Genomic DNA, 27,160 nt, shown 5'->3' on the forward strand with positions numbered 1-27,160 from the left:
ATGGTCAAAGGCTGTCAGGGAGGTTTCTGCTTTCAAACCGGGCAGGTAAAAAGACAACCAGAATGAGGGAAACTTTGTATAACTGTACACAGTAGATTGATTCAAGTGGGGAGCTGGGTTGGTCTGAAGTAGCACAACAAAAGTCATTTGAATAAATCTTTGTTGGTCTTAAAGGTGCTATTGGACTCAGTTTTTGTTGTATATAGTAGATAGTTTATTACCCAAAAAATGTAGCTGTTTTGTTCTATCAGGTGATTGTAACTGTGGAGAGAGATCACTTAACTGTTACTCCTTAGGTAAATAGGCATAAACTTATGTGACACAAAATTGCTGAAGTCTGTGGAGTCAGGAATAAAGGCAAAGTTTTGCCTCTTTAACACTTGATAGGGGTCACTCCCTTATTTAGGAGCTCTTTCCCTCAGGGAAGGACTAGTGGTTTCCCTTCCCTATTTCAGGATCCTCCTTGATCCTTCACTTTTTTCCTTGTCTGCTCCTCCCACTTTCCTTCCTAACTGCCACTCCCTCAGGTCAACTGTAGAGGGGTTTGTTTGAACCCCCTGTCAGTCAGGGTTCTTAAACCAATAAAAGGCATCTGCAGCTAGCTGTCCGTCACAGCTGTGTATAAAGGGGAGATTTTAAATGGCTACAGAATGGCTTACTTTACCAGAATAATCTCCTGTGACTTGCATCTACTTTATTGTAAGATACCCCCATCAAATACTGGTGCTAATTTTTCAGACTTTTGTCTAAATTGTTGCACTAGTATTCTGTAGTGGACATTGGCATGAACAAAATCCTTTTCTTTTTTTTTTACGTTGTCAGAATCAGCACAAACTTGGATGGCCACTTTGCTGTATACTTTCCATGGACCAAAGTATTCCTTAACCCTCGTTTTATAAATTCAGTCCACAATTTTCAGCTGAAGGCCTCCCTGCTTTTTTTTTTATTCCTTCCAAATGAAAGTAGATAGGAACCTGTATTGTTGGTCTACCGCCAAAAACCTCTGGCAGGAAGTTCTAAGGACTTCTGCGGTAGGCTCACGGGTTTGTTATGCAAGGCCAAATTGAGATTTCTTTTTTGCATTTAAAAACAGTTTTCTTCGGTCGTATTGGAAACCTGTATTTGAAACTCACCTCCTTTCCAGAAGTGAAGTGCGTCATAGAAAGCTGCCTAATTGGAGTCGGCGTATAAGATGAATGTGAATCACCATCATTGAAATAGGCCCAAATTGTAGGTAGTCAGGTTGATTCATTTAAAACAAAGACAATAAAAGGATGTAGTGGGGGGTTTTTTTTTAGTCCAGAGCAGTCAATTTATCACAAAATTATGACTTCAGACTTTTTCCGTAGAACTCTTAATCAAGCTGGACTTAAGTAGAAAAGTGTATGTATGGGCAGGGAGGGGGACGTTTATGGGTATATTGGCAGAGCCCAGAATTGTGTGGTTTGTGGGTTCCTTAAAATTAGGCTTGCTCGATCTGTGTTGGGAAATACCTGGGGATTTTGGGGGTGGGGACTGGGGAGGAATGGGACCTCAGGAAGGGTATAATGCCATAGATTCTACCCCTCAAAGCAGCCATTTTCTTCAGGGGAACTATCTTAATCATTTTGAGATTAATTGTAATAGTGAGAGATCTCCAGGGACCCTGTGGAGGTTGACGTCCCTACTCAAAATGGAGACCCAAAAGATATTGCAAACTTAATTATATTATGTGATGATGATGCTGCTGTTTCAAATGATCAGGATTCAGGATACTCTTAAAGGCTTCAGGGATGAAAAAGCAAAAATAGTTTCTCTTTTTGAAGATGTAAAAGCCAGCAGTTTGTCAGAATACATCCTCCCCCATCCCAATCCCTTGTAATTATTTGAAGCATACAGGGGTCCTTGTAAAGTTTGTGTGTAGCAGGAAAGTAATTCTTGAATTCATTAAATAAAAAAAAAATTAGATGGTTTACTAAGAGGCAAGTCAGCAGAACTTGTAGTACTATCTAGTCAGATTCTAGTGATTTAAGAGCATTTTGATTTATAAACAGAGTTCCATTAGAGAAGAGATAGTTTTAGAAAAACTTCTTGGTTTCGAGTTTGTTAAGAGATCTTGGCAAAAGTTGTTTCTTTTAAATTAAAGCACCTAGATAGTTTTTTATTTGGCATTGTCTAAAAGGTGTATTTATTCTATTTGATTACAAAAGTGTTTGAAGAAATTTTATTTATTATTATATTTATATACCGCCCTCCTTTGAGGCTCAGGGCGGTTTACATGAAACTGGGGATAAACAGTACAGATAACATGATAAATTGAACAATACAGTCATAAAGTAGGACAATATCATAATGGAACAAACATGGTAAGAACATCCATTTAACTGTAACGTGCTGACAGCCCCGTGGGATGGGAATATCGGTGGTAGCTTTTGTTGGAGGGGGCTCAGGGGCCAATGGAAGGTGATTGAATTCAGGTTGACCTCAACCAAATGCCTGGCGGAACTGTTTAAGCTGAAATAACTATCAGGACACTTGAAATAAGAAACTTGGGCACATCCTAGATGAGCAGAAATTGGACTTTATTTTCTTTAAAGGTTTCAACTTCCCAATAAGTTTGGCACGTAGAGAAAATCTGTTACAAATGGGCTATATGTGGCATCTGTCCCCCTACATGTTACAAAGCATATATGGATTGAGGGAGGAAGCAAGTAGATGTTGGTTCTGCAATGTAGAGAAAGAAGATTTCTACCATATGTACTACAGTCTCTACATGTTGGAACAGTGTGATCAAATTGTCAAGTACTTTGGAAATACAGATACCTGTAAAACCGGCAGTTGTTTTACTGAACTACTTATCTGAAATACATAAAGATCAACTCTCTATAGTCCTTCATATGATAATAGCTGCAAGAACAAATTTGCCAGATGTTGGCAAGAAAAGAAGACTCTTGATTTAAACATCTGTTTTAATTGTATCAAATTCGCCTATTTACTATTTAAGTTAACCTATTATCAAAACAATAAAAATATAGAGAAATCGGAATAAGTTTGGAGTCCTTATATTTCTAGAATGTCAAATTTATTTTAAAAGATGGTTTCTAGCAATGAAATCTAGTGATGAACTTTGTTTCTAAGGGATGTAGAGGGTAAGCATTAGTGTAATGTGAAACCACATGATGTCATTGGCATTAGGTTGGATTCTGTTCTTGTGTTATTCAAAATATTGTATCTTTTATTATTTTGATAGGGTACTTTATGTTTTTCATTCTATATTGTAAATTTGAGAAGTAGTTTTAATAAGCCTAAGGGGGAAAAGGAGAGGAAAAACTTTTCTTGGATTGCTACATACACTATTTACCACTATTCATAGGGCTGGGGAATACAAAAACAGTTGTGAGATACCTTTTTATTAGCATCCACCAAAATACGAGATACTTTTCAACCTCCCTCGATGGCTTAATGAAGCTGAAAATGAGATCTCTTGGCAATTTTTTCTACCTTCGGTTTTACTTTTGAAACATGAGAAATGAAGGGAGGACGAACTGCTTAAAATAAGCACAAGAACGTTGTACTCTTTGTAAGACGTCTTATTTCACTGCTGGCTGAAGATGCATATTTGTTTTTAAAAGAATGATGAGGTTGCTATTCAAATTACTTTTAAAAAATTTGCTTTGATAGGTTCTCTTACAACAGGGGTAGTCAAACTGCGGCCCTCCAGATGTCCACGGACTACAATTCCCACCAGCCCCTGCCAGCATTCGCTGGCAGGGGCTCCAGGGAATTGTAGTCCGTGGACATCTGGAGGGCCGCAGTTTGACTACCCCTGTCTTACAAGTTTCATGTTGCCTTTTATAAAATCATTAAGACCTGGATGCATTAAACTCAGTGTTCGGTTGTTTCCTTTCAGCCACATCGATCAGACGACAACATGGCAGGATCCACGCAAGGCCCTCCTCTCCCAGATGAACGTTACAGCTCCCACAAGCCCTCCAGTGCAACAGAACATCATAAATTCAGCATCGGGTAAGGAGGAATTAAGAAACCTTCAAAGAAGTTGCCACAAGCAGCTTGGCAGCTCGTAATGTAAAGCTAAGCATCACCCAGGCTTGGCCTGTGATTATTCTCGTCCAGCAATGCTCCATATAGAAAACATATCTTTCCTCTCCCTTGTAATTAAGATATAGAGGCATTTCTACTGCGTGGGCGCAGGACCCGATCAGAAACAGTACGGGTTTGTATCATCAGAGGCGGCCACGCTACTTCAGTAATGGGAAGGGAGATGTAATTTTGCACAGACATATGTGGCTTTATTTGTGAATAAATCAGGTCGTGCTCTCTTCTTTGGTGCAGTGGTTAGGAGTGCGGACTTCTAATCTGGCATGCCAGGTTCGATTCTGCACTCCCCCACATGCAGCCAGCTGGGTGACCTCGGGCTCGCCACGGCACTGATAAAACTGTTCTGACCGGGCAGTGATATCAGGGCTCTCTCAGCCTCACCCACCCCACAGGGTGTCTGTTGTGGGGAGAGGAAAGGGAAGGCGACTGTAAGCCACTTTGAGCGTCCTTCGGGTAGGGAAAAGCGGCATATAAGAACCAACTCTTCTTCTTCTCCTTCCTTTATACCTTTTTTGTCTCATTGTTTGTTAGAATCGAGTCTTTCTCCTCTGGTTCGGTTTTGCTGAGCAAGCCAATGTGTGCTTTCTCACTACAGCCTTATTGAAACTACTGTCCCTATTCCCCCAACCTTTAAAAAAATTGGAAATAATGCACTTAACCTCTCCTGCGGTCTTTGAGCTTACATAACTATTCCTTAGTCCCCTCCCCCCTGCAGCCTCTTTCATGGGGGGGGGTTCATTTGTGGAGGAGAAAGGGGAAGAGATGGAGGAGCCAGGAAGGCTGTCCTCAAGAGCTGAGGTTACATAGGCGACTATTGTGGTCTACACAGAAAAGATGAGCAGATGGAATATATCGGCATCCTTCTTTGTGGGACTCAGAAGAATGTAACTCTGAGGAAAGGGGTTTGCTTTTGTTGGCATCCTCCACCACTTTCTGTGGTCAAAATTGGGAAATTGCTACCTGTAATCCAAATTTTGTAGTAAAGGACCAGTATTTACCTGTATCTAAGATGGATGACATCTCATGTTAGCCATTCATCATGGGTACTTATGGAGTGCTTGCAATATGTTTTGTTTGAATGCATCTTCAGTGACTAACTCTTCACGGTACAAAGAATCCATTTTTTCTGTTTGCTTTGTTTCCAAATGTAAAACTGTGCAGTGAGAATTAGAAATGATTCAGTTGTAAGATCCAAATTCTGTAATTGGTCTTTGAAATCACACTGCCGATGAGGAACATACTTGCTTTTATTATATGTGCTCCTGCCTTCTGTTGGGAATTCTGATCTTATGAAATGTGACTTTTTTTTTTAGCAGGCAGTAAAGTAGGTTGACAGTCCAGAACCTTAAAATAAATCCTTAGTAGTTACAGCTCTTGGTGGGCGTTCTTAAGGGATTGGTGTGGTGGTGGGGAAATGGGCCAATTGATAGTGGACTCTTACAGAAATATTTCGATATCTACTTCAGGGATTCCCAAACTTTTTGAGCTTGTGGACACCTTTGGAATTCTGATATAAGGTGGTAGGCACAACCACAAAATGACTACAACATTGAGTGGAGTCAGTCACAAGATGGCTGCTGCAGGAGGCCGAACCCAACCACAAAGTCAGGTTTTGATGGTAACTCTTCATCAATTTAGGCAAAAGCTGCACTTAGCCCCGCCCACTTTCTCAAAGCATTTGGCAGGTGCCAGAAAAGATATCAGTGGACAGTATGGCTCCTGCAGACACCATGTTCTGTCTGTTAGATAAAAGTCATATTTTACAGGTGGAAATATGATTGAGAAAGGGGTAGTATACATCTGAAGCCAAACCAGAAGACTAGTTTGAGAACTGCTAGAATAATGTATCTAGTAGAAGAAAATTCCACACTGATTTGTTTGAAACTGGGAAAGAGTGGTGCTTCATGGCAGTACATTGTGATATGTAGGATGTGTGTGTGCGCGCGCGCATGTGCAAGTAATGCATATTCCCGGTTTACAACGTTTTTTCGGTTTCTTAATAGTGCTTCTCACTGCTGTTGGGTCACAGACGACTTGCCGCCGTGACTAAGTTTGAAAGAGAATCTGGCAATTAATTTCTGAAGGGACACCCCAAATATAGGTTGGGGTATGAATGGGTGGGACATAGCTGTTTGCTGCACAAGTAAATTGAACCTCTTGTCTTAAATTTAAAAGCCTGTTTTTATGTTTAATTATTGTATGTTGTAATAGAACGTGCAGCTTTTTGTGGCTTGTGCACCAGTCTTCAGTGTGTACATGTCAGTGCAGTGAATTCTGTGAGCTCAAGCCTATACTCTATGAAGCTCATGGGATCATTATAAAGGGTGGGGAGCTGGGTGGTAGAGAAGGGGACACTGTACAGCAGGGGTAGTCAACCTGTGGTCCTCCAGATGTTCATGAACTACAATTCAGAATTGGTTTGTGATTGCCTGCTTCTGTAGTAATCCTTGATTTTCTTCATGATCTCCCCCTCCCCAGTATTAATCAGGGCCCTGCTTAGCTGCCAAGATCTGGTAATAGATTAGACTAGTTGGCATCTGTTTAGGTCAGGACATGTTATAGAAATCCAATACAGAAATATTCCTATTGTATGGAAGACCTGGGGGGGTAGCTTAGCGTAGGGTGGGGAGGGGAGGGAAGAATATGGGGATTGTTTTTATGTTTATGGTTTAATTATTACTGTATTTTTATAGTTTATGAATTGCTAGCTGCCACGAGTTACCTGACCGGGAACAGTGGTCTATAAATTTAACTAATAAATATATAAATATATAAAAAAGCAAATGTTTGCTACTCTCCCACATCATCTTCTTACCCTGGGGTGGTCTTTCTGCATAAATTTAATTTTTTCTTATTTCGGATGGGCAACTCTGAAAGCAATTGTGGGTTAATAAGCTCTACTTTTTTTGTCTCATCTGCATAATTAATGTGTTTGTGTGTAGAATTCACATTAGAGCTAACTAGGGCATGTTGTGCTTCTGTAGTGTCTCAGTGTGTAACTTTGTTAAAATGGGGCATAGCCGTGAAATTGAATGCTGTAGGCCCCAGCCAAAAAACAACAACTTCATGATTAATTATCTATATAGCTCTCAGCATACAGAATTCTTCATAATTAATTGGTGTTCACAATCTTGTAGACAGTAAGGGAGTCTGAGATGGCATGACTTAACTGAAGTTGTCCTGTGAATCCATGGTTAAATAGATTTTTGGACTTGGGTCTTTCATGCCCAGATCCGGTGCTGTGTTCACTGGACTGTACAAGCCTTGACAAGCTTCCAGTGGAAAAATAAAGAGCCTCTTTATTTACAGTAGCCTAGCAATTGACTTTAAGTAATATGTAGCCCACCATCATTTCACTGATAACCACTCAATGTAGATTGTATGGACATAAGTATGGTTACATACTCTAGTTCCTGGCCCTAGAGAAGCGCGCCTGGCCTCGACCAGGGCCAGGGCCTTTTCGGTCCTGGCCCCTACCTGGTGGAACGAGCTCCCGGGTGAGCTGCGGTCCCTGCAGGATTTACCAGCTTTCCGCAGGGCCTGCAAGACGGAGCTCTTCCGCTGGGTTTTTGGTTGAGGCCGGGGTCAGCGAATGAGTGCCAACATTCCCCCCCCCCCAGTCTTAGTCTTAGCATCTCCTCCCCACCCTCCCTGCCGCTCTGATAGCAGGGGTGGGAATAATAAGTTCCGCCATGTTGGGATTATTTTAAAGTCTTTTAATGGGTATTTTAATGGGGATAGGAATGCTGTGACCCGCCACGAGCCTACGGGGAGTGGCGGGATATAAATCCAAATAATAATAATAAATAATAATAATACATTGAGCAAGACTGTTAAAGATGCAACATTTTGGAGCTTCTTAACTCATAAGGCCGCCATAAGTTGAAGCAGCTTGGCACGTAATGCACATGCACAATGTCACAATGGAGGGGAAATCTTACTTTTTAAACAAAAGTAAAATATTAGGGATAGGGAGAAATTACATGGTTCAGACCCATAGGTAGATCAACAACAAAACTGGCCTCCCTATGTATAAACCAAGTAGGAACAACATCAAACTCCAAAGAATTAGACCGATGCAGCACTCCTCCTGCCCCATCCCCCTGTACAAAAGATGGCTGCTCGTGAAGTTTTTAACAATTTTTATCTTGATTTTGAAGAGCCTCTTGTGGCGCAGAGTGGTAAGGCAGCAGAAATGTTGTCTGAAGCTGTCTGTCCATGAGGTTGGGAGTTTGATCCCAGCAGCCGGCTCAAGGTTGACTCAGCCTTCCATCCTTCCGAGGTTGGTAAAATGAACACCCAGCTTGCTGGGGGGTAAACGGTAATGACTGGGGAAGGCACTGGCAAACCACCCCGTATTGAGTCTGCCATGAAAACGCTGGAGGGTGTCACCCCAAGGGTCAGACATGACCCGGTGCTTGCACAGGGGATACCTTTACCTTTTATCTTGATTTTATTTAAATGCTTAAATTAAAATGGTATGTTTTAATTGTTTAGCAATTAATAATAATACATGAAGGGAATCAGCATTAAAGCTTTAAGTCCTGAAGTATTTCAGATGAGTCTGTAAGATAAAGAGGGATAAACAAAAAATGGAGACAGTTGCTTTCAATGTGGTTATGAGGCCTTCAGGGGAGAAGGAATGATCTGCTATCTGCGTAATTACTGCTTCCTGTCAAAAACTCTTGTAACGGGACAAATTTACAATAAATAAGGCGGAGTGACATCTGAAGTGATTTCGTAATCTCCAGAATTAAAAGTGCTTCAGTGTAATACAGCTGGGTTTTTTTTTTTTTTTTTGCATCTCCCCCACACCCATCTCAGGGCTTCTCAAGTGAAACGATTAGTTTCATGTGCTGTGTTCCATTATACATTGATTTGGGCTTTCTTTCTTTAAATAGCTGACTCGTTTCCGTAGGGGGTGGGGCAAACCAGAGCCTACTATGAATTGCTTCCTTCTGTGTTACAGGCCCGCTCCCTGATGGATGGGAACAAGCCATGACCCAGGATGGAGAAATTTACTACATAAACCATAAGAACAAGACCACCTCTTGGCTAGATCCAAGGCTTGACCCACGCTTTGGTAAAAAGTTCCTCTCACTTCAGATTTTGTGGTTTTGTTTTTTTTCGTTTCACTTAGAACACTTCTATATTTAGGTAATATTTTAATTTTTCTTCTTTTAAAAAAGTCGGGGACCTGTCACAAAGATTAGGCTGAACTCCCGGTCACTTCGGATTAACGTTCCCCTCCTCTCCCCGGCCAACTTGCACATCGGCCCAACTTTATGTGCTGTCTTTGCCCCCAAATAAGAGTCCCCAAGGCGGCAAACATCAGGCATTAAAAGAAAACAATAAAATAACATCTAAAACTACAAATATAAACATTTAACAACACCTGCTTCTAGCTCTCCCCTGAATCCACCTACCCAGAAATGTGAGGGCTGGGGAGGGGTTCCTCCCCCCCTCCCCGGAGCTTTTCCAGTCTTCCCGAAAGGAAAAATTGGACAGTTGAGGCAACACTTTTCTTTTGAAAAGCAGGAAAGGCCTTTTATAAGAGATTTTACTCAAATGCTTTTTAAGAAGTGTAATTTTTTTTAAATGCAAGACAATCTACAGTATTAGATGCTGATTCCTGGGAATACTGTAGGGATATTAAAATGTTTCTCCTTTAAATGGAAACAATTTTGGCCACTGGCAGTATGACCTACTATGCTTATGTTTATTGAAGTTAGTATTTTCAATTTTAAACTTAACTTGGTCTCCAGATAGTACTTAGAACTGGGGACTGAATGAAGATTTAAGCTGCCTTTTTCTTAATCACACACAGTTCATGGTTACTATTTTTTACTTGCATTGTTCCCATTTCTTGGAAAAAAGCAATACTAAGCACTAGGATGCAGCCATTTGCAGTCTCTTATATATATATACCACGTCTGTTTGTGTTTTGATTGAACAGAATAAAGGCATTTATACTTTCTGGTTTCGTAAATATGCCAAGTAGTACAACTAGATGGGCTAAGAGCTTTGAGTGGTGTGTTTTATTGTTAAAGGAGTGAAATAGTTTTAGGCTTGGTAAGAAAGTAAACTTTGCAGATATTGTAATTTCTTTCCCCAAATTCCTCTTTGGACTAAAGCCAGTTTGCCCCCTGCTTCAAAGTTTCCAGGAAACTTACACTCCTGTTCCCATCCTTCTCATGGGTTGTTGGTTCTTAGCCTACCGTGGTATTTACCATTTCTTTACAGAGTTCAATGCATGTCAACCATCTCAATCTTCATAGTACACATAGACAGGCTATTGCTTTAGCCTGCTTAGTGAATTCAGGGCAAAGGCATGAATCTAACCAGGATCATCCTGGCCAGGGTTACATACCCACTCTATCTACCTTGTCCCCATTTTTAAAAGCAAAACTGTCTTTCCTAACTTTGTGTCTATTCAGCTTCCCCGTCTCCCTTCAACTGTCTTAACACCTCCCATTCAGTTTCTTAAGAACTGAGATCTAGACCCTCTTCCGAGAGGGTAGGAAATGACTTCTATGTAGACATTCTCATGGAAAGTGGGTGCCACACGGGTAGGAAAAATCTGAAATTTCCTCTCTCTCTCCCAGCAACCCTCAAGGATGTAGTATGATTTTTTTTAAAAACCTTGTAGAGCAGATTAGAAGAAACTTGGAGAAAAGGCAGTGAACCCTCCTCATCTTCCACAAACGGCACAAATGCACCATGATGCTTATGTGGAAGGTACAAAAGATACATTTCCCAGCAGCATTGAAGCCAAGGCATATAACCCATCGGAGGTGCTAGATGCTGTACTTGTAGTGAGGTTAAGGCAAACTCTCGCCTGTCTTGATATGTAGCTAAGCCCATCAGCCAAGGCAGCATTGCAGCGATGCAAGTCCACCCACCCCTATTTTGAAGTTTTGGCCTCATTCCTTTTCATTGTGACCGTTCCTGGGAAGATGAAACATGTGGAATAGTAAAACAGCAGACTTCTGTTCATGGTATGAACAGTCAAGTTAATACTTCCATAACAGTCTGTCAGAGTACTGAGAGGGTGATTTCCTCCCCTCTTTTCCCGCCACCCTTTTCATGTATGGCGATCTGTAGTGGTGGTTATAAATGTGGATTTTATTTATTTATTAAATTTCTATACCTCTCTTCCCAAAAGCGGAGGACAGTTTCCACCATGAACATATACTATTACTTAATTAAATAAAACATAATTATAATAGTACCATTAGGTTTAGAATTATTTATTATAGTTTATTATTTCTGGATTAAAAGCCGCAAACATTACTGCTGCAGCTATAATTTGTGTTTTATAATTTTGTTTAAGATTTAAAAGCGGATATAGAATCATGGAGTTGGAAGGGACCTGGTCATCTAGTCCAACCCCCTGCACTATGCAGGACACTCACAACCCTATCGCTCATCCACTGTAACCTGCCACCCCCTTGAGCTTTCAACGAATCAACCTCTCTGTCAGGAGAAGTCTGAGATTAGTAAATCTACCTATTTAGGGACCCAGGTAGAATCTTTGGGGGGGGCACAGTGGCTAGGGGTGTGCCACCCCCACAATATATTGATATCCTCAAATATTGGTAGTTCCTGGTAATACTGATACGGTATTCAGATTCAGTAAATATTTGAGAATACCAAATGTTTGACTCCACTATAGTCAGTGTTCCTGATATGTTTTAATAAAGAATCATTTCTGGGGCTTGAAGAGGGGCTGTTTTTTTTTTGTTTTTTTTTTTGAGATAGAATAACTAAATTTGAGGTAGAAGCACCCCCACCCCCATTTTGAAAAACGTTTGGGCCAGGGGGCCTTCAAAGTGGGCCTTCAAAGAGGCACCTACCCCCATCCTCCATTGTTTCCAGTGGAGGGGGGAAAGATGTTTAAAAGAATCTTGGTCCCTTTAAATGATTTCTCTACTCCAAGCCACAACTCTGAGTCCAGCCATTTAAAATGATCTCAGAACCTTTAGACACCTTCTCAGCTCTAAACCACTACATGGGAGAAGGTGGAAGAAGATGTCTATAGCTTTAAAGATAGGAACCAGAACTTCGCATTGTGCTTTGAAGCAAATGGACGGCAAGTGAAGATAGTACATTGCAGACTTGATCTGATTCCTGTGTACAGCTGAACCGATTAAAGTTTGTGAGCAGTTTTGAAAAGCAGCCCCTACTTGAACCGATTGGTTTTGTCTTCTTAGCTTATACAAATGAAGGAAATCAGGCTGAAGTTGCAAGTGGTTTCCAACAGATGCCTAATAGCCAGTTTAGGAACACTCTCAGGTTTCCCAATGCTAAATGAATGGTTTCCGTGAATTTGGGGGTGGGGGGGGAATAACAGGATGATCCTGTGGAGAGTCACTCCAGTGAAATCAGGCTGCTTAGACTGCATAAGGTTGCACTGCAGGTTTTATAGTTAACTTAAATTTGGTTGGAATAGAATTTTAAAATTTTCCAGCTAGAATTGTATGTGTTTCAAGGCTATTTTGGCATGAACTGACAGTGAGCTGGCACGCAGATTCATGGCAAATGAGGTGGTTTTTCCCGGCCTTTAAGGGCTTTGGAGATAATAACCAGCCTGTTCAATTTTGCCTGTGAGCCAATAGACAATTAGTGTCAGTACACAGTTGTTATATGGCCATAGCTGCCAGTGGTGACTAGAAACCTCCCTGAGCCTCTGGGGAGGGCGGTACATAAATATAATAAATAAATAAATAGAACTTGAGCCATCCATATGTTGTACCAGGTGAAGCTTCTGAAATCGGTGACGTGGAGCAGAAAATTTCCCAATGTGTTTTCATTTTGTGGAAGAATTTCTGGCACAAACATGTAAATACAGCCTTATCTATAGTTGGCGGGGTTCCGGGCTGTAAGTCAGTCATTAGTTGGGCTAAACATGGGATGAGGAGCATGGACAAACCCCAGTGTTTGTGTACTGTGTATTTGTCCTCTTTTGATAACATTATTTAAATGGTTGATTTGCATTTGATCTGAAAAAAACCCACAATCACGGCTTGGCGTTGACTTCAAGAGCTACCTCTAATGGCAATATTATGCAGGTTTGTGTTTTTTTCCTGAAGATTTTCTCTGTGCATATGCTTATGGGTTTTCTTGTCTTAAATAAAAATGGGGAAAGGGTTAAGCTGGGACAAGATGTGGTTCATTGGTTGCAGTTCCCTGCCTGGTCATGGGAGATTGCTTGGGAGTCTCCCAGAAACAAATCTCAGCTTCTTGAAGAACAGGGTGCAGGAAGCAGAACTAAATTCATGGGTTTTTAAAAATGCATTGGTTAGCTGCTGGTTATTTCTTGCTGACCAAACCACGGTTTTATATAGTGTCCAGTAGTCTACTCCAGAAGTGCATGGGACCATTGATGAAAGAGAACAGGCTTCTCAGCTTGGTGTAGCTAAATGAAAATAGTGTGCAGATCACCGAGCAGGTCAGGCTGAGATTACACAAAAGGCTTTGAAGTTTTACAGCATTTTTTGACCTATCAACAGCTGTAGGCTTCTTTGGGGCATTCTTTGGCATTCATTAACCCTGTTTATGCCATCAAAACAGGCACAGCTGGAAGTATTTCATGTCTCCCATGTCGGTATTTCATGTCTCCCATGTCGGATCCACTGCTATATTTTGTTGCCTATGAAACATAAAATGCAACTTCAGGATATTCAAAACAAAAATCCAAAGTCCTGTTATGGAAAAAGAGCTTGATGACTGCAAAGATGGAAATGGTTCCCGAGCTCTTTCAAGCCAGTGAAACACTAAACCAGTGCCCTGCCCTGTGACATAGTGATATTGCTCAAGACTTTGCTTCAGAAAGGGGATAGGACTGCACCACACCTGTGTATTATGAAGTGATGAAATCACAGACTACCAAAACACCTAGTAAATTTGAATCAGGAGAACTAACATAGCAAACCTGTTTACTTAAGTCTTCTCCTGTTCTGTCACCCAGTGTGAGTGGACTGTAACCCTAAACCAGTTGTATACAGTATAAACAATAAATATGAAATATGCCAAGTTTAATCTGAAAAAGATCCGGGAGCACCCAATACTGTCCTACTGTCACATTTCCAGGTGCTGCGCTGGCCGAAGCTGATTAAGAGCACCCTTATTTATTATTTTATTATATTTATTTTTTTATTTATTTTCGTTTATAAACTGCTCTCCCTTATGGCTCAGGGTGGTTTACAGAAAACATTAGATGAGTAACAAGAGTACAGATAAATTTGGTAATAGCGACAACAATTTTAACATCAATTTTAACGACAATCATAACATAGCATGTTCAGGTAACTGTAGCAACAATTTTAATGTCATCAACATATTTCAAGTAACATTTCTTCCACAGTTGTCACCCTGCATAACACAAACCTGGTAGAAATGTGGGCCTTAAGCATTCCTTGATTGCTTGGAGAGGGACAGTGGACATGTGCACACTGGCGCCCCCTCCTGTCCCTGTATGTCATCTGCATAGGGGTGACTGCTTGTCAACCTGTGCTCACAAGCCTGTTTCTTAAGTTCATTCTTCTGCCAATGAAGCTGCACTCAGACAGTGGTGGAGGTTGACTTCTGTAGATTCTTCTCTCCTACTGCAGACCCTGTGTTGACCCCATCAGAAATTCTATGGGGTCCCCAAGCCTTGGCATCATTGCGGGGGCTCAGTGGGCTGCAACAAGAGCAGGGCAGTGGGGGAAATTCTGTTCTGTGAGTAGGGCTCCAGTTGTGGTATTTGAGATACATTCCATAATCACTTAAAACCGAAAGCATGATCTTCAGTCAGACTCCCTTGCTGGGTTCAATGTTGAAGTCAGAGCATGGTTTGATGCTGGACTGAGAAACCTACACTGAGGCCAAGGCTTGCACTCAATCCTCTCCCAGTCTCCTTTCTGTTTGAAGACAAAACCTAGTTTGTTGCCACTTGAGAACCAGTGAACTATGGATGGTGCACCAAACCGGACTTGCAGGGCATGATTAAACCATGGCATCTTACACCAGAGAACAGTGAGTTTCCTTTGTTGCAGAAAGTGCGATGGGGCAAAATATAATGCAGGTTTATGCATTATAAACATGGGGTGAAGGCTTGGATCCAAGGAGATGTTTGTGCAGATGGAGGATTTCTACACACAGAATGCAACATTCTTGAGTCTGGAGCAGGAGGACGAAAGGTGAGAAGGTTGCATTCTGTGTTTGAAAGTTCTTCTGTCCTTGGAATGTTCTCTCACATCCGAAACTTTCAGTGTTCCTCAACCCCCGGGCGGTAGACTGGTACCGGGCTGTGGAGCCCTCGGTAACAGGCTACGGTGGAGGGAGGGAGGCGCCGGCACGCCAGTGGGCACTCCTCCCTTGCTCCCCCCGCCGCAGCGCAGCAAGGGCCACAATGTGTGCCTACCAGTGTGCCGGCCCCAGTGCCTCTCCCCCCCATGGCACTCACTGCGCCGGGAGTGATTGGCACGCCTCTCCCCCCCCCCCCGGTCCCCTGGTCTCCTCCCCCCCCCGGTCCCCGGCCTGAAAAAGATTGCGGACCACTGCGATGACCAGTTGTACCACTGGACAAACTGAATTCCTGAACTCTATTAAGCAGACTGCATGGACAATTGATCTTCATTCTTTCCTGGCTGAGGGCACACTTGTTATCGCCCAGCATGCAGTCATATGACAGGAATTCACATGATAGGAAAGGAGAGAGCTAGATTTATGACCTCGCTGCTGACATGGCCAGGACATTGTATGGAAGACCAGAAGACCTGGAGAAGGGAAACGGCAGGTATTGTAGTGAGGAACAAACCAAAAATCAGAGCCACAGAGGAGCTTGCAACCTAACAGGAATCATAGAATCAGAGAGTTGCAAGGGAAGGAGGGAATCTGCTACCCATGTGAGGATCCTGGCTAAGGGTTGGAGACTTCTGGCATAAATCATAATTTTCATTGTCATACTCAAATACTTTTCTGCCTTCTAATTCCTTGCATCAGGGATGTTCTAGACCAGGGGTAGTCAAGTATTCAGTGCTGGCAGGAGCTCATGGGAATTGTAGTCCCTGGACGTCTTGAGGGCTGTAGTTTGACTACCCCTGTTCTAGACACTTAGGCTTCCAATAAGAGATTCGGCTTTATAGCCTTACTAACAGGGAGAGAGGATGAGTGAGACTGAAAGGGACGTTTTAAAGTTCACAGTCGCTTCCCTAATTAAATTAAGCTTTCCAGCAGAGAAAGTATGAGAGCTGCATGGTCACAGACTGACTCCCCGCTTTCTCCGCAGTATGTTTTAATTATGGTAGCAAGCAATGGGTATGAATGCTTGCTCAGGAAACGTATGAAAACTCAGTGATTGTTCTTGGTGACGTCAGAGATTTTAAATTGTCATGAATTTATGAAATCCGTCTACCCCAGCGAGTGTCCAAACGAGGACGGAAACGGAACAGACTCCTGAGTTATGAAAGGCTTCTTTGCCCGACCACCTGGAGGCAGTTTATTCCTTTCGACTGGGCTAATATTAGGCATATCAGATGGCTGCCTTTCCACCGGCCACATGTAGCGCTACCCAAATAACGGCATTGGGGGGGGGGTAGTTGCAATGCAGGCTTGTTTGGAGTGCTGGTGAGCTGCGAAGTTGCGCATCTGGACCATGTGTTGATTATCTGAAATGAGATCTGAAAGGAAGCGTTTGTTTTTGCTGCTTTCCCATGCAGTTGCTTTCGGTCCTGCTCATATTATCCTCTCTCCCCCCCCCCCCTCCTTACTTGTCAGAGCTCTGGAATAAAGAGCTAGAGCAAAGGTCACAAGCTGGAAGTATCTCCCTTCTGGAAACAAACTTTATTTGCTGTAAAATAAAGGTGGCCTCTCTTTAAGGAGGATGTTAACTCCTTGCCTTAAGCTTTCTCTGAGGGTGTCATCAGTTAAGCTCCAGAAGTCTTACTCTCCCAAAGAGATGCATACAGCGGGGTGTGCGTGTGTGTTTTAATTGCATAGTTTCCCTTTTCGGGCCCACTGTGTATGCCTAGCCCAGACAGGCTTGAGTACATGCCAGATTACTATTGTGTGTGTGTGTGTGTGTGTGTGTGTGTGGTTGGACTTTTAAATCTGTTCCAGGCCTTTTAACTCAAGAGTTACAACTGAATCGGGGAGGAGGGGCCCTTGAGCATGCGGGCTTCTCTGGTCTGGTGGAAATGAAGACTGGCCTCTGCCAGACAGGGACCGTTCTCCTTATGCCAGAGTTATGGGCAAGGAAAATAGTGGTACTTGCAGCCCTTTGCTTACCTGTCCACCTTCTCCCCTGATAGCTTATACCAGTGGTCCCCAACCCCCGGTCCAGGGACTGGTGCCAGTCCGTAGATCAGTCGATACTGGGCCGCGGCTCCTCCTTGTCCTCCTCCCCGGCTGCTGCTCACCTTTGATGCTCTCCGGCGGCCCCCATGGCTGAAGCTCCCCCTCAGCATGGCAGTGCACAGCTGCTGTTGGCAGCACCCCCCTGTGGGCGGCGGGAAGTCAGGGGCACCAGCGGGAAAGCAAGTGGAGCAGCGGCTCAGACGGTGGCAGCGACGTCCCTCGGCAAAAGACTACCCTCCCGGGCCTCAGTAAAATTGTCAAGCGTTGACTGGTCCCCGGTGATAAAAAGGTTGAGGACCACTGGCTTATACCACAAAATGAAATTCTGTCACCTGGATAAAGGGAAGAAAGCACTCATAGAGCCTGTTGTCTCGTAGTGCATATTTCGGGCCCCATGAAGGCCAGAAGAAAGGAGGCTGGACCGGGGATGGAGTGGGTGGGTGGGAGGGTCACAGTCCGCCGGAACATTCTGCCGCATGAGCCCCACTGAAACAAATGATCTTGAGCAGCTTCTCTAAATTTGAGATGGAGTATGCGCACGTGGTATGTTGCGCTTTGTGCTAATTGGAAGGAGGAGGGATTAGGTCATGCCGCCTCTTGGATGCTGGATCCGAAACACTCGCTGCTGGTGTTGCCTCAGCTCATCCAAGTATTCAAGGAATCTGCTTTATAGTAATAGGTCAGCAAACGTGATTCAGAAGGCGCTTCCAAAACGTTAGCACAGATTAAAATCTTGTTTGATCCCAAGGACAGATGGCCCTCCTTTTAGCACAGTTCGTGTCATTGAGAATAATAGCAGTGGCCAAAGAGGAGACTATTGTTGAAGAACTGAGGATAAATGTGAAGGAACAGACTCCCATGCCCTGTTTCCTCATGGTTCCAGAAGAGCAACCCCCCCCCCCCTGTTTTCATCTTAAATCTTTGTTCAGTACTGTCTGCCCCGTTTTCTGTACTGGGGGGGGGGGGGTTGTAACAAAATCAAACTGCATAGTAACTGCTGCCCCCTGAAAATTGGAGTATCTTCTGCTAGACCAAGGGTAGCCAAACTGTGGCTCCAGATGTCCGTGGACTATAATTCCCATGAGCCCCGGCCAACAGCATGCTGGTAGGGGCTCATGTAGTCTAGACATCTGGAGAACCACAGATTCAGCATTCAGCATTCTTGTGCTTATGTTGACGTTGAAAGACTCTGCCTAGTTAAGTGGTTCTCAACCTTCTTAATGCCGTGACCCTTTAATACAGTTCCTCATGTTGTGGGGACCCCTAACCATAAAATTATGCAGGTGTTCTTTCACAGAAATTAAACCAAAACTGATCAATCGTCAAAGATGAACAAAGATCCATTGTTCATGATTGTATACAAATTGTTCTCTCCCCCCCCCCCCCCGGGTTTCTCGGTTCAGTTCTGTCTTTTGTCCCAATCTCGCACTTTTCTACTGCTCCAGACAGACAAACGCTCTATCTCAATCTACCCTGCAAGGTTGTTGTGTGGATGGCACCTCCACCCCCACAGCCTAGCAGCTTGCCCTGCCATGACCCCTGTGAAAGGATTGTTCAACCCCCAGGTTGAGAACCACTGGCCTAGTTGATCCATTTCCCACTTTGCTCCTACACGCTAGTAAAGAGGTAATCATTTACACATCCAAACTATCATGTTCAAAGGATGGCAAGCTTATTGCTGCACTTCCATCTGACTGCATCTTCGAAGGCAAGGCTGAAGCATTCAACGTGTCAGAGGAGGGCTACGAGGATGGTGAGGGGTTTGGAGACCAAGTCATATGAGGAAAGGTTGAGGGAAGGGAGCTTGGTCTGTTTAGCCTGGAGAGAAGATGACTAAGAGGTGATATGATAACCATCTTCAAATACTAGTTGGGCTGTCCTAGAGAAGATGGAGAAGAGTTGTTTTCTGTTGCCCCCAAAGAGTTGGACCAGAACCTATGGATTGAAATTAATTCAAAAGAATTTTTGGCTAAACATCCGGAAGAAGTTCCTGACCATTATAGTGGTTCCTCCATGGAACAGGCTGCGTCGGGAGGTGGTGGGTTCTCCATTGGAAGTTTTTAAGCATAGGCTAGATAGTCATCTGACAGAAATGCAAGCTCATGGGACTTGTAGTCCATGGACATCTGGAGAGCCACAGCCTGACCACCTCTTGCCGTAGGACTTTCAAGGCAAGAGACAAATAGAGGTGTGTTGGCATTACTTGCCACAGCACAACGACCCTGGAGTTCCTGGCTGGTCTACCATTGAAATATTAGCCAGGGCTAACCCTGCTTCGCTCTTGACATCTGATGAGATCTGGCTAGGTTGGGCCAAGGCCCTTCTACATCCCTTAAGTCTGAGTATGTCACTCTGCTTAGGATGGCCCTGGGAGTCTTTTACTATAGGCTTCCTAACAATCGGCTAGCCTGAAATGAGGAAATTTTGTTATATTTTTACCTCACCTTTTCCTCACAGTTTAAATGGTTGAAGAAGAAGAATTAGTTTTTATACCCCGCTTTTCTCTATCTGAAGGAGTCTTAAAGCAGCTTACAATTCCTTACAGCCACCCTGTGAGGTAGGTGGGGCTGAGAAAGCCCTGATGTTACTGCTCTGTGAGAACAGCCCTATCAGGGCTGTGACGAGCCCAAGCTCGCCCAGCTGGCTGCATGTAGAAGAGCAGGGAATGAAACCCAGTTCACCAGATTAGAAGCCGTCAGTCTTAACCACTACACCAAGGTGGGAAAGGTGCTGAAATATATGAAAAAGTGGACTTTTGAGTACTGGTATATCAAACATGTTGCATCCAGTACCTTGCTGGAACACAATAATTGCTGTCTATGTAGATGAGAGAGTGAGAGAAAAAGAGGCTGATGCTGACCTGGAGATTTTTGCATACGATTCAGCAGGGTTCCAGATGTGCAATTTGCAGTGGATTTTTAAATACAGCAGAGCCTTGATCACAGATGCATGATTTATGTTGCCATGTTAGATCTGGGAAACAGTATCCAAGTTTTCTTGACACGCAGTTTGTAGTGCCTGGTTTATGGAGGTGAATTGTATGTTCTACAGCCAGATTTTAAAATACAGGAGATCTTCCAGAGGGCACTTTCTTTGTGGGGTATGGTTGAAGGATGGAAGTATCCAGGAACTGATAATCTGCTCTGCAAGACTGTAGTGCTTTCTGGGTATTATTCATGGTTGCTATGTGTCGCTCCAACTGAGACCTCCCTTTCTCCATCATTCAATCTCCAACAATTAGAGTGGGCATCAGAGGGAGGCCAGGACAATCCCAGGTATCTCTTGACCATGCATGGAGTTGAAGATCCCCTCCTCAAACCACAATTGCATTCACTTTGAACATTTATATTGGACACATGAAGGTGCTTGGAATGAATATAACCATTGGTCTGTCCCAGTCAGCATTGTCTGCAAGGACTGGTACCATTTTTCATCGTATCCTAGAGATGGAAGGGGCCACACGGGCCATCTAGTCCATCCCCCTGTTCAATGCAGGATCAACCTAAAGCAGTGTTCCCCAACCCGCGGGCTGCAGCCCGGTGCCGGGCCACGAAGGCCTTGGCACCGGGCCGCAGCTCCTTCTCCCCGCCCCCCCCCCCGCAGTAAAAAACTTCCCCGGCCGCAAGCTTGTAGCCCGGGAAGCTTCTTACTGCAGGAGGGGGGGAGAGGGAATCAGGGCCGCGGCCGCGCATTGCGCATGCGAGGCCGAAATCGCACACGTGTGGCGCATGCGAGAAAGTGTCGCACATGCGCAATTTCGGCCATGCATGCGCAATGCGCATGCACGCATGCACAGCATGCGCGGGCGGGCAGTTGCCCTGCTGGTCCCCAGCCTCAAAAAGGTTGGGGACCACTGGCCTAAAGCATCCAGGAGAAGGATCTGTCCAGCGGATGCTTAAAACCAGCAGTGTGGGGGAGCTCCCCACCTCCTTAGGCAGCCTCTTCCACTGCTGAATTACTCTGATTGTGACATTTTTTTTCCTGATATCTAGCTGTATTGTTCTACAGGTAGTTTAAACCCATTACTGTGGGTCCTATCCTCTGCTGCCAAGAGGAACCGCTTGCTCCCTGCCCTCCTCCAAAGGACAGCCTTTCCAGAGAAAGTCTTCCACATCATCTTTTACATCTACATGGTCCTTGTAACTAGAGATGCCGGGGATTGAAAATTAGGGCTTGTGCATGCAATTCTGTTATATTTTCTTTGTGGAGAATACAGGGGGACCAGGAAAATGCATGCAGTAGTGACTTTATGTAAAAGAGGAAATGCAAAAATTCCAGGGACCTGCCTACATTGACTCCCCATTACAAAAGTAGTAAATGTTTTATAGATTGTCTTTTTCTGCCTTGCATAACTGACGACATTAGCTGTAAAACGTCTTGTAGTACCTGTATAAATATATTGAAAACAGCATATGCAGGAAAAGGGAGGCTTAGAACTCTTCTGATTATCGTATGAGCTGCTTAGAATTCTTGATATAGGTACGTTATGTAAGAGCATATGTGTTTATTTCATGTGTGCACCGCCTTTTACCCCAGTGGGGACCCAAAGCAGTGTACAATCCTCTCCTCCATTTCCCCCTCACAAGGCTGTTTTGTGGCCCAAGGGCACCCAGCAAGTTTCCATTAGGGTTCTGCATGGCGTCATCCGAAGCGGCCACTCCAGCCTGCTGCAGCCAGGGGGGGGCGGAGGGAGTATGTGCGGCCATGCAGGCTCCCTCCCCTCTCCCCCCGTGGTGAGGCGCTGGGTGCGGCAGACTGCAGTGGCCGCTTCAGACGACGCCGTGCACAACCCTAGTTTCCATGGCAGAAGTGGATTCAGCCCTGGATGTCCTGGATCCTTGCATAGATTGCAACCACTACACCACTTTGGGTCTATGTAGTCATGGGGGAGGGCCTGTACCACATGATTTCTCAACATGTAGATTGCCCAAAGTCCTGACCTGGATAGCCAGGTAAGTCGGATTTAGGAAGCTAAGTCATCCCTGGTAAATATTTGGGTGAAGAATACCAGGGTTGCTTTGCAGAGGCGGGCAATGACGAACCACCTTTGAATGTCTCTGGCCTTGAAAAGCAGCTGTGACTTGATAGCAAAAATGAAAGTTGTCCAGATGCCATATTGGATGACGATTCGGTCAAGTCCCATTCTCGAAGCCGCAGATTTGATTTTGGTTTTCCGGTCTAGCTCATCCCGGAGACTCGGGGCAAGGGAGAGGAAGCGAATACTTGGTTCTTTGTCTCATAAACTGAGCCGATAATCTTGTTTTGTGACTTAACTGCTTCCAGATCTCAGTTCTCAGTTGCTCTCTGGTCCTGGGGGAGGGGACCAAAATACTTGATCATTTCCTTTTGATAGAGAAGCATGAGAGATACCTAAATTAGGGTGGCCCATCCCGCAGGTAGGGGCTGGAGGTTTCCTGGAATTACAACTGAACACCAGACTGCATTCAAACATTCGTTCCACTTCTCCTGGCGGGGAAAGTTTTGGAAAGTGAACTTTATGGCATTAGTCCTTGCCAAACTTCCTCCTCTCCCTAAACCCCACCCTCCCAGGCTTTATCCACAAATCTGCAGGTGATTTTGAATCCAGAGTCTGCAACCCTAGCCTAAGTTCATGCCTCTAGTTTGGTTCTGAGTTATTGAGCCCCTCTCAAACATTGGGCGTCTAACGTCCGACTAGACCGTAGAAAATTGATATGCTGTCTACGTCGAAATGGAACAACTGTCTAGTGGTTTGAAGAAGTATAAATGGAAAAGGTTTGGGTTTTTTTCTTTGTTATGCAGTACAGTTCCCCTTCCCCCTTGTTCTAAATCCCTCCTTCCTCCTAAATCCCTCTCTTTCCTTTCGGAAACAAAGAGCGGTTTGTTCCCGGACTGCCTGTGAGGTCTTTTGCCGCTTGCCCTGTATGTGGGTGTAGAGCCCCATATTAAATGCTTCCCTGATACCCATGAAAGTTAGAAACAGGAAAGTGGTAAATCCTGGCTCTAGCAGATAAAGGCAGTTATTTTGCCTCGATTTTCTTCTTGGGTTCAGGGGAAGCAAAGCCGTTAAGAAGTCCCTTTTTAAAAGAACAAGCATCAAAAGTTAATAAAAAACCAAGAGTGCTAAAAATGTTTGCTGTACAGTATCCCCCCCCCCTCCTTGATCTGTCATGGATCCCCACCCCACCCCTTCCTGTCCACAGTTTTAAGAATTACATGGGGTTGTTTGCCCATTTGAATGCAAGGCTTTGTAGTGCAAACAGATGCATTTTCCCTGGGCAGCAAGGCTAGCTGTCCATTAAGAGTTTGCAATACTATGTGGAAAGCCCTTGGATTTCCTTGTTCTTCCATTTCAGATCAGAGTTTCATGCATCAGATTTGGGGGGTGGGAGCACATTCTCTCCTGCATTTTTTTTAATGAGCTCCCTTTTTCATGCTTTAAACCCAGTAATCATTTCTTGATTTGTTTCCTGTCGCTTCCCAATTGCTTTTTAAGGAAACATTCAGAAATGTCATCAGAACAGCACCTTCTCTTATTTTGCATGCACACGAAAGCTTCATACCCAGAATAAAACTTTGTTGGTCTTAAAACTGCCACGGGACTCAAACTTTATTTTGCAGATGGCGTGAGTGCTGAGGCCCAGGAGCACTCTTGGGCTTCTCCCTTTGCATTTTGGTAGGACACTTTCCTGGAGGAATTGTGCTCATAAATGTTAATCTTGGTGCGTTTTGAAACTGTCTGGAAATAGTCTCAGGGAATTGAAAGTGTTTGGTTATTTTTGCCACCCAGCTATAAATATCCCCTGGGTTTGACCTACAGCCCAGTGGAGCTGGCTGATACTTGCCTATTTACAACTGAAATGGAAACTGGCACAAAGTTCAATATGAGCCTATATTTATCATAAATGTATTTTGTTTCTGTGACCGAGGAGTGGCATAGCTGGCTCAACTGTGTAACTGGGAGAGCAGATTTGTCATGCAAGGCCTTTCTTAGTTTAAACAGATTTAAAGAAGTCTTAGTGGGAGCCATCCACACAGTATCCTCTTTTCTTCTCCTCCCAGGTCATTTTTGTTTCCACTGCAGAAGTGCAGAGCAAACCTATCAGAAAACAATAAAACTAGGGGTTTGCACATTGTTTTAACCAGGATTTTTCTTCTTGGGTCTCTTGGTCCCCCCCAAAGATCTGCATTTTTGAAAAAATCCCAAATCCCAATACTAGCATGGTATTCAGATCAAGATTTTTTTTCAGAAATCCTGAATTTTTCCAGGTCCAGTAGCCCTGAGGCAAAAAAAAAATACCAGTGATACAGGCTTCTCTTGCAGTTCAGTTTAAACTGTGTTGCTGGAGAAGCTGGCTCCAGGATCTTTGTGCTGCTGGGGGGGTCTCTCCCCATGGCATGCAAACCAGGCTGTGGTGGCACACCGTACTGCAGGAGGTGCTGGCCCTAAGATCTGTATGCCCTGGGGAGGTCTTTCCCTGCAGCATGCTGACCTGGCTGGGATGAGAGCAGTTTGGTGTAGTGGTTAGGAGTGCAGACTTCTAATCTGGCATGCCAGTTTTGATTCTGCACTCCCCCACATGCATCCAGCTGGGTGACCTTGGGCTCGCCACAGCACTGATAAAACTGTTCTGACTGAGCAGTGATATCAGCGCTCTCTCAGCCTCACCCACCTCACAGGGTGTCTGTTGTGGGGAGAGGAAAGGGAAGGCGACTGTAAGCCACTTTGAGCCTCCTTTGGGTAGGGAAAAGTGGCATATAAGAACCAACTCTTCTTCTTCTTCTTCTTCTCCTCCAGCGTGGTTTAAACTGCATTACAGGAGGAGCTGGTCTCAGGACTGGCTGAGCCAGCTTCAAATTTATAAAGGATTTAATAAGAGAACAAGGTTCTTTAGCACAGCACAGAGTTAGGCAAAAGAGTCAAATGAAATGGGAGGAAATGCGATCCTGATGTCCTTCTGCTAAAACATGCCCTATCTGATGTTAAATATAGGGTAGGTACCTTTGCTTAAGGAATTCACAGTTCTCATGGCATGGATAGCTCCCCTGGCAGCCACGTGGTCCAAGATGATTGCTCACCTTTTCTCCTAAAAGCCAACTCCTATTTCCATGGTCAGCCAGCAAAAGAGAGCCTCTCCTCCCCCTTCCTGTGGTCAGCTGGAGATATACCTCCCTGTCCCCTCCCCCAGGAAGCTTTTTTCTCCTAGGAAAGTTTAGGAAGTAATCTCCCCCCCCCCCCCCACATACACATACACACTGGTACCTGCTTCCTGGCTAAGCCAGTTAGCATTTGAAAGGTGAGCAGGTAATTATCTGCCCCTCCCTTCTCTCCACAACACAGAGGGAAAAGATCTGTGTCTTTTGAAATAGTGTGTGTTTTGAGGGGGGGCATTTTACCACACCCTGTGTTGTAGTGATGCACTACAAACAGAAGCCAGGATGGGGCTCCCCATAAAATTCTTCTGCTTCCTAGCTTGCCAGTCTCCAATGAGGTTCCTTTTTGCTTCTTCCATGTCCTGCTGCAGCTGGAAAGGACTTGGGCATTCCCAGCCTTGTAACCACCTGACACATTTTCCAATACGAACTTGCTTCTGACTTTTATTTCACACCTTCAGCTATCTTAATTTCTGCTTCTGTTCACGACTGGCAGCGTTTTCACACCAGTTGCTCACTTAATTCAGAAAACGGAACGTGGCAAAATAAAGTCATACAGCGCCCTGTCCGAGATAGGCCAGGCTAGCCAGATCTTGTCTGATATCAGAAGCTGAATGCGGTTGGCCTTGCTGCTAGTATTTGGATGAGACACCACTTAGAAGTAACGGGGTTGCTGCACAGAGGCAGTCAGTGGCTAACCAGCTCTGGATGTCTCTTGCTGTGAAAATACTAAGGCAGGGGTGGCCAAACTGTGGTTCTCCAGATGTCCATGGACTACAACTCCCAAGAGCCCCTGCCAGCATGCTGGCAGGGGCTCTTGGGAGTTGTAGTCCATGGACATCTGGAGAACCACAGTTTGGCCTTCCCTGTCCTATGGGGTCACTGTACTTAAATGCATTTCCTGCTGCCAGAGCCATGCAGTGCCTTCCCACCAAACCATCTTAACTAACAAAGGGAGCTTTGACTCTCAAAAGGGTTGTACCTTGTTGACCTCTAAGATGCAATGGAACTCAAATGTAACCCTTAAGTCAAATTTCAGCATATGGGCGTAGAAACTGGTAACTCTATTCAGCATTACATTGAACTAGAGCTAGCACTCTTATGCGTATTTTGACTAGTGGGAACTCCAGCGGTGTCGTCTTTTTGGATGCCTGCCTTGGGTCTAGATCTGAAGTTTGCCTTAGAACAGGGGTAGTCAACCTGTGGTCCTCCAGATGTCCATGGACCACAATTCCCATGAGCCCCTGCCAGCAAACGCTGGCAGGGGCTCCTGGGAATCGTAGTCCGTGGACATCTGGAGGACCACAGGTTGACCACCCCTGCCTTAGAACACAGGGCTCCAACCTATTGCTCGCGTCCCTCTAACAGCCCTGCCTGTTTTGTCTCCCCAGCGATGAGCCAGAGAATCGGCCAAAGCGCTCCGATGAAGCAGCCGCCACCGCTGGCCCCTCAGAGTCCGCCCAGCGGGGTGCTGGGAAGCGGCAGCTCCAACCAGCAGCAGCAGATGAGACTGCAGCAGCTGCAGGTGGAGAAAGAACGGCTGCGTCTGAAGCACCAAGAACTGCTGCGGCAGGTGAGGCCGCAGGTT

The 27,160-nt window shown here is 44.5% G+C and overlaps 1 protein-coding gene across 8 annotated transcripts in view; it reads left to right on the forward strand.

Moving 5' to 3' along the window:
* Positions 1-27,160, forward strand: part of YAP1 (Yes1 associated transcriptional regulator) — a 106,602-nt gene that overhangs the window by 52,339 nt on the left and 27,103 nt on the right. For 2 of the 8 annotated variants that reach the window (XM_077341519.1, XM_077341521.1), the window contains exons 3-5: positions 3,890-4,005; positions 9,068-9,181; positions 26,964-27,157. In XM_077341519.1, coding sequence (XP_077197634.1) covers positions 3,890-4,005; positions 9,068-9,181; positions 26,964-27,157 — 424 coding nt within the window. The remainder of the gene's footprint in view (positions 1-3,889; positions 4,006-9,067; positions 9,182-26,963; positions 27,158-27,160) is intronic. The other 6 variants (XM_077341520.1, XM_077341522.1, XM_077341523.1 and 3 more) reach the window with 3 other exon arrangements.

The sequence above is a fragment of the Paroedura picta genome, chromosome 6 (genome assembly GCF_049243985.1).
Source record: "Paroedura picta isolate Pp20150507F chromosome 6, Ppicta_v3.0, whole genome shotgun sequence".
Lineage (NCBI taxonomy): Eukaryota > Metazoa > Chordata > Lepidosauria > Squamata > Gekkonidae > Paroedura > Paroedura picta.